General features: G+C 42.6%; 2 protein-coding genes across 4 annotated transcripts in view; both read right to left on the bottom strand.

Moving 5' to 3' along the window:
* Positions 1–8333, bottom strand: part of tbcb (tubulin folding cofactor B) — a 170981-nt gene that overhangs the window by 51040 nt on the left and 111608 nt on the right. The gene's annotated exons all lie outside the window — the stretch shown is intronic.
* sipa1l3 (signal-induced proliferation-associated 1 like 3) overlaps positions 1–8333 on the bottom strand; it is a 34437-nt gene that overhangs the window by 14770 nt on the left and 11334 nt on the right. For all 3 annotated transcript variants that reach the window (XM_069706369.1, XM_069706370.1, XM_069706372.1), the window contains exons 4-9: positions 6431–6561; positions 3563–3751; positions 2710–2884; positions 2085–2188; positions 266–423; positions 1–170 (exon numbers count right to left, since the gene is read on the bottom strand). The exon at positions 1–170 is cut by the window's left edge and continues 413 nt beyond it. In XM_069706369.1, coding sequence (XP_069562470.1) covers positions 1–170; positions 266–423; positions 2085–2188; positions 2710–2884; positions 3563–3751; positions 6431–6561 — 927 coding nt within the window. The remainder of the gene's footprint in view (positions 171–265; positions 424–2084; positions 2189–2709; positions 2885–3562; positions 3752–6430; positions 6562–8333) is intronic.

Genomic DNA, 8333 nt, shown 5'->3' with positions numbered 1-8333 from the left:
GCGTTCGTGTCGCCATGGTGTGGAACTTCTCGGACTTGTGCGCTGCGCTTTCCGCATTGATGACTTTGGCGAGAAGGAAGTTACGAAAGGTCTCGGGGTCACGGAAGGTGACGCTGCTGGGGATCGGTGGTCCGAAGGGGGGCACGTCCTTCATTCGTGTCACAGCAACACTGAACACGAAGGGAAGATTGGAAGTTTGAGAACAATCCTTTTTAGAATTTTTGAGATTATGCAAACGTGAGTTTGTTGTGCTGTAAGCGTTTACCTGTAGCAGGTGTTTTCAGAGCAGGGGTTGTGGACACGAACAATAACAAAGACGTGCTGGAAGTGTGAGCGAATGTTTTGAGGGGTGAAAGGCAGCGCGCCCGGCTCCTGAAAGATTATGGTGACAATGTCGTTCCCTATGTGCCTCTTTCTCAGCAGCTGAGGAGGAGAAAAGAAATAAAAATGACAAATTAATAAAATGAGCGAACATAACTGGCATACACGACTGACTCGGTAAACGACAGAAAGTCTGACATGGGAAATGAGAGATTAATACTCGCACAATTATACACCAAACAACAGCTCTTTATGTAATTTGTTTTTCATATTCTGTGTGGGCTATTTGTGTCTGCGTGTGTGCTGGTTGGTCCGTCTATCTGTGTGTATGTAGGAGACATGGCACACAGTCCAGGCTGTGTCTGTGGTGCTTGCCAATCCTCTCTTCATCTGCAGAGAGAAGTGTGAAAGTACCAATTATGTAATGCAGCCCACTGTTTGGCCGCAGACACATTCTCCAGCACGGTGCCACGGGAGCATCCTTCACTTGTACAAACGCTGCAGTTTGAACATTTGAATTGGAATCATTGTGTTTGATGGAAATAATTCTGCTTTATATTATGAATGCCATCTTTTATCGGCATCTTGACTATTTTCTAGTTCAACCTTCATTTTAAATGTTACTATACACTGTTGATATGCAAGATTCAATAGTTATTTGCTGCATGTTTCATCAATGGTCCTTCATGATGGTTTGTGCTCCCCATTTCCTCTCTCCTGAACGTAAGAGCCTTCACAGCGGCTACACTCCAGTCCTCCTGCACTTGTGGCTTATTTGTTGTGTCAAATGCCGCCACCTAGAGGTTAATCTGAGAAAATAAATCTCCTTGCTGCTGCAACCTCTAAACCTCTGGAGGGAGTCATCGTGCCGTTTATAAAATGATAAGATTCATTCAGCTGCTAAAACTACCTCCATGAACGAGAACAACGATCAGTTTGTTCAATCACTTGTTAAGATCTTTTACAAGAAGGTGTAACTGTCAAAAAGCTTGATAACAAAGAATCGCTTGTTGTAGGTATGGAAATAAAGTTCTCTAATTAAAGAGATTGCCTTTCTTTTTTTTTATGTTTGAGAAGAACAAATGGCGTCTCTATGGCCGAAACAGTTCGGCAGTGATGTGTAGACACATTACAAAGTGTGCACACTAATCCTGAGCGCCTCCAGGGCTTGTCTGAGCACATGCGTGTAGACCTGTGTGAGCCTCTCACGCAAACAATTAAGCAAACTATTCAACATAGCCACACGCAAAATGTTATTTTACACACAGTTCCCTCACACGCAGCCCATGCTGCAAACGCACAGCGCACTGGAGAACGTGTAGCAAGGCAGCTTTATTTAAATAGGTAAAAGAAGTAGAAAAAGAAGGAGAAAATATACTAATAACTACTCACTACTGAACCCCACCCAACTCTGATCCAGTTAAAGACTGCGAGGCAGAGAGGGTAAAAGAGAAAGCTGGAGAGGACAAGAAAGCCAAACAGAGAGAACAAAGACAATAAAAACACAAGAGGCAGAATAAAAAAGGAAAGAGACTCCAAATGAAGAGGGCGACAAGTCACGACTTTCCACTTCATGGATTCTTGTCGTGGTTTTACGAGTAAAAGGCTTCAACTAACAACCACAGACACACTTTGAAAGTCTGTGGGTTACAGGAAAGGGAAGCCGTTTTTAGATCTCCGCAGCAGTGTTTGACCTGTTACACAGCTTAGAGCCCCGGGTGATGGTGCTGTATTTATAGGTGGGGGTGTTCATAAGCTCTTACCTGCTGTGGGTTGTTGGGCATGTACGGCAGCATGGTGGACACGTGGAACATGACCTCGTAGCCCTGGTAGGTGGTGTACAGGGAGTGGGTGCCTGTTGAGTCCGCTGGAGAAGGAAGGAGGAGAAAGAGATTTTGAAGTTCACGTCACAAGTCGTTAACCACAGAGGACACCGGGTTGTGGAATTGGAGTTTCCAGGGATCATGAGCAGTACGCAAAGACACCGACACCGAGCTTCTCCTGGGGTTATAATAGTACATACATAATTATATGACTGGTCTCATCTGCTTAATTAAGACATGACAGGACTCTTATGTATAGAGTGTCTTAGAGAATTTCCGTAACAATGTAAAAACACTTATTTCATAGTTTATTTTTGTATTTCATAGTTTTTACAGATATCATTTTCTTCAAGTAAAGGAAATGATAAGTAGCTGAAACATTAACTGCAGTGACTGTAATATGGCAAACAAGATGTGCATGTTTTACCTGAATCAATTCTAATATTTCCATAATGCAGCATGGAAATATTACTACATGTGATATCGATTCAGACAATAGACCAACAGGAAAAAAAAAAAAAAAAAATCCAGTGTACAGAACTGGGTGTGTGAAAGAGACTCTCACTCTTTGTGTCGAGCTGTGCAGCGTATTTGGCGAATCCTTTGAGAAGCACCTGCTCCCCCAGCAGCTCCAGGAAGGCAGAGAAGGCGGGTGACGCCTCCTCGTTGTTGTACATCTCCTCCTCTGTGCTCTGGCCCGCGCGGCACAGCAAAACACCCACCTTGTGCTTCTGACTTAACTACAAGGAGGGAGAGAAAAGGTTAACGTTAGAACACACTCGCAGAACAAACACAAGCAGCTCAAACACCACATTCAGACACAGCGGAAACCCTGCAGACTCCAGCTTCTATAGAATGAGTACCGTATATCAACGGAAAAGCATTTTTCCCAAATGTAACGCACATCAGGAGTTTCCGACACACACACACACACACACACATACACACGCGGAGCAGTTTTGTTGTCCTATAAACCACATGCACAAACAACAACAGCCACAGTGATGGCAAAATACCTCGTTCTTGCACTTCATCATTCATTCATTTAAAGGCGAGATAATGTGGGCAAACATTAAAGCTTTCATGGTTACACACTCAAACACAACACACCCCGCTTCACAAAGCCTTCCCTGCCTCCTGTCTGATTTTGTACTTTGCACCAACACTAAATCAGTCATATGGGTTTCAGATGCTTTCAAAACACACTATCTGAGCATGCCAGGTGCCAGTCTTTTACCTTATCAAGTCATATTTTAGGCTTCACGGTCATTCCGCCCAGCTTGACTTAGAATAACAGACCGCGAAAAGCACATTTTCTGTATTTTGCTCGAGGACACTTTGAATAAATCAGCGCTCCAATGTCCGGTTTTATTGCATAAGCACAAAATAAAATGCAAATACAGACACATTAAACTCACCCCCTGTTCATCCAGTTTAAGGAGTTGCTCGGTGACTTTGGCTGTGCTGAGCGCCAGTCTCAAACAGGAGACATTGAGCTCGGGGACGACTTGTTCCAGAACCTCTTTGAGTGGTAGGCCACGAACTGTGCCGTGTTTCCCCGTAGACGCCACTGTATCTTCTAAAATGGAGCCTCGCAGCGTCACCAGCTAGATGTGGGGACAAGAACATGATCATATTTATAGAAATATCACACTTAAAATGTCGAGAAATTCATTGTTATAGATCCTGATGAAACAGGGAAACCGGTCCGGAACACAACATTATGACATTTGTTTGTCTGCAGTCACAAAAATTTATACTAGAAACTGGATGACAGACGTGAGAACACTTCTTATTACAGAAAATAACATTTTTATTAAAAGAAGAGGAGGGTGAACTGGATAAAATATGGCTACTTTTAATATTGCTTTACTGACTATCACTTTTTTTTTTTTTTAAATCTGTTTACCTCTGCCCAGTATTAGAGGCAGTATACTTGCTCGCCCTCTGTAAGAAGAACTTACGTTTCATAGTGATAATAAGGTTTATTTCAACTTTACATTTTCTTTTCTTTACTATTTTGTCTCCAAAAATAAAATTACATAGTAATCTCTCAATTAGCAGACAATTCACCTAAGGCTCTGTAAATTTGTGTTGGAATTTGTGTTTTTTTTTTTTTACTTTATTTTGACATTTGGCAGAACAAACAATTAATTGAATATTTAATTTGATTAATTGATTACAAAAACAATCTTTGCTTATTTATCTATATTTTTGTTGTAATTATTTCTGTTCTTTGTCGACTGAGATAAAAATATTTTTTGTACAACTGGATCTTACTACAATACTGCTGATATCAGGTTGTATTGAGAGAGGTCAGAGGTCACACAGCTACAGTACCATGCCTGTGGAAACAAAGGGGTCAATTTGTATTACGGGAGTTTAAAGTGGGTCCATCGAATGAGGTATTGTCTCAATACTTACAATAGAGACAGAGAGAGACACACACACACACACACACACACACACACACACACACACACACACACACACACACACACACACACACACACACACACACACACACACACACACACACACACACACACACACACACACACACACACAGTGAAAGTGCTCTGTGTGGAGGCTTTATGTCCGGTAGAATTGTGAATTAATATTCTGCTCAGTACTGTGCTGCCACAGTGCGCTGCTCCCTGGTGAGAGGAAATTGACCTGCTTCAAAACAGTGAGACTATAATAACCTCAGATACAGTAGGGAGGAGTCGGCCGCTCCTTCTCACGTGCAGGTTCATTAAAAATGCATGGCAGACTGTGGAGCAGGAAAGGCAGGGGCCGGAGAGACAGCTGAACCTCAGAGACTCCAGTCTGCTGCAGAGAAATGAAGCCTGACTGACACACAACTGAAGTTCTGGAGCGACCGTTTCAACTCGTCAGCTTCTGTGCGACAGCGGAGCGAGTGACTGCGATGTGACGAGCAGGAATATCAGAAAAGTGTTTAAATGTGTGATGAGGGAGAGAGAAGGAGGGGAGAAAGAGGAAGTCTGTCCACCTTGCTGTGTCAGCACTGCTGCACAGAATTAAATGACAGACTTAGGGGGGACGGATATTTGAGAGCTGCTGCGGCTCGAGTGGGAGAGAATAAAGTCTGCAATCAATCTCTGGTTTCTGTGTGGGAACAGTGGACCAGGTTGTGCTGGCTGCGTCTGTTAGCTTAGCTCTGTGTACTTAGATGGCGGAGCGGCTGCATTGTTATACCAGAGCTACGGTGATGAGGCCAGGCAGCCATGTAATCCAGTTAAAAACAACACCGCAGCAGCCACACAGAGGAACCCACTCAGGCTAGGACTGAAGGCCAAACTGTGTTTTCTGTTTGAGCAACCTTGACGAAAGTAGACAGGTGTTTATGAAATATTAACTGAAATTAAACTATTCCTAGAGACCTACGACCTCTGCAACACCACCTACGAAGTCTTATTCTGTTAAATGACAACCATACACTCAACAAAAAAAGAAAAACAGAGGACTAATGCCATTGGAGCTGAAGCAATTAGTCAATTAAAGCACTGGCAGAAAATTAATCAGCATATCAACCTGTGTGAAGGAAAATGCACAAAGCTCAACGGCTCCCAAAAAGTGAATAATTGCCCTTTCCTTACTTTATTATTTGATGTATTTTGGGGATTTGGACTGTTGGCCAAAGAAAACCCACCAAATTTGGAGACTTTGATTTTGGTAGACATTTTTAACCATTTTGTGACAAAACAAGCGATTCGGAATATAAAGTGCTGCTTAGTGTATAATGAAAATAATCATTAATAAAACATAATATTTCCAAAAACTGTGTCCTTGATCATGTGATGACCATACAGGCCAATGAAAAAGAGTTGAAAGCTATGTTTGGGTTGCTGGAAGGAAAATGAGTCTTTGAACACATCCGAGGGAGACTGCTGAAACTCTAAAGTAATTTTTCATAATCATCGTTTTAAACACATCACGAGTATCTGATCCATGCCAGTTGAACAGCGGCTGGGTGTGCTTCGCTTTGAAATGCTTTCAGAGAGTAGTCGGTGTTTGGTTTGGCCTTAAATGTGCTGCAGCTGCGCAGGTGGAATTTTCCTCTGGCAGAAAGGAGAGGCGGTTGAGCTGAGAGATGAGGGGGAGGCTTTAATCAGGGCAGAGAGGGCGAGAAGTGTCACAGGTCGGGCGGGATAAACTGAAAGTAAGTAAGGAATTAACCTGAGCATGCAGACTCTGACTCACGGCTGCCTCGTCACTCAGAGATCCGCGTGACAAACACAAACAAACAGCAGGTCTGTGCATACCTCGCTTGTCCTGACGATGAGGCGGTACTGGTACTGGTCTTTCAGGTCTTTGGTGTCTTCCAGTTTCTCTCTGCGGATGCTCACGGCCACAGGGCCCAGCTTATCATCCGTCCCAAAGTAGTTTGAGTGCTCTGGTGAAGGACAGAAAGAAACAAGGTTCATTTGTTTATCCATGGGTAAACATGGGCAGGTGTTTTATCTGCTGCTGAGTGAATGAACACATGAGGTTGAGGGGACTAGTACACAAGTGCTTATACAATATCTGAACAGTTAACAACAACCAAAATGTACATGTTGAACACTTCCTATGATGAGTTGATTATCTGACGAATAGATAATTCACCAGCATCTTTTCAAACATGTAATTCATCACTCAAAGATTCCACTAACTTCATTGTCTCCAGATTTTTTTTTAAATGCAAATATTTACAGGCTTTATTATCCTTTAATGATGGCAAATTCATTATCTTTTAATTTTGGAGTGCTGGTCAGACAAAACAAGCAATCTGATGACATAACCTTCTCACGATTTTCTAAATCATTTAAAAACTTTTCACAATTTGTAAACCAAACAATAACCCTGTCAAGAATATGACTGGCACATTGTTTACAAATACAGTATATATAATAATCGGTAGCTGCAGCCATTCTCTAAAAAACACAACACAAAAAAAAAACTTGTATGAGAACTTCTTAAATTGTCAAAATTATGATTTAAATCAGTAAATATCTAAAAAAAACTAAACTGCAAATCTAAGGAGGCATGAAAAGACAACATTAAGTGTCAGAGGTTGCTACAGACACACCTGGGTTGTAACCAAAAATGTACTGAGGTTCACAACCCAAACAAATATAAAGAGTAAGAAGTACATATAGTGTAAGCTTCACGAGGTGAGACTGGTGGGGAGGAGTGAGAGGGAGAGACGTGACGTACTTTATGTATAGTATGTGCTATTGACAGAGGAGGGGTGTTAAAGTCAAGGACAGCACTAAGACAACGGCATGTTATAGTAATCAATACTCAGGTAATTAAAAAAAAAAAAATCTATTTCATTAAGTCAGGGCACAACCCGTTCAAAATACTAATCGCTACTGAAGAAAGGTGATGAGTGATGGAGCTTCAGTACAGACGGGGATGAGAGGAAACACAATTTAACCACCAGAATCAGAGTATAAAATATGTCCTCTTTCTTTTAAATCCAGGAAATGAACAACATCTTTTGTCCAAAGTTAACATTCAGTGACTTGTTTACCACTGTTGGCATAACAACATCTCTCGGCCATTACAGAGAAAGTTCTCAACACACTTCAAAAGCATATTGCATGTCCTCTGCTAAAGCTCCTAAGCTAAGACGCGCTCATGCCAACGCCACAGGCACAGCGGCAGTCCAAACACAGATTCTCCAGACTGCAGGAGGAATCCAGCTTGACAAGGAGTCCTCCTCGACTCGACCCCCCCCCCTCCATCCCCTCACACACCCTCTACCGGCTGGTGAGCCGCGACGACGCACACGTCAAGGAGACTCAGGCCTGATTAATTTCTATGCCATGTCCTGTGGTGGAAATGTCAGCTTTTTGATGAGGCTTTCTGACATGCACACGGGGGCAACGTCACAGCAAACACACACACACACACACACACACACACACACACACACACACACACACACACACACACACACACACACACACACACACACACACACACACACACACACGTGCGTTCTGGGGGACGGTTAAGCTGGAAAATAGTGAGCAGATGAACATATTTTTGGAACGATAACCTTTAACTGTGAGGCTGCAGGTCTGTCTCTCTCTCTAACACACACACACACACACACACACACACACACACACACACACACACACACACACACACACACACACACACACACACACACAC

The sequence above is a fragment of the Brachyistius frenatus genome, unplaced genomic scaffold (genome assembly GCF_029030835.1).
Source record: "Brachyistius frenatus isolate BFR_SWC_R1_liver_20210118 unplaced genomic scaffold, ASM2903083v1 Contig_62, whole genome shotgun sequence".
In the NCBI taxonomy this organism is placed as follows: Eukaryota; Metazoa; Chordata; class Actinopteri; family Embiotocidae; genus Brachyistius; species Brachyistius frenatus.
Note: the sequence above shows the minus strand (reverse complement) of the source record. Positions and strands in the feature narration are given on the sequence as shown.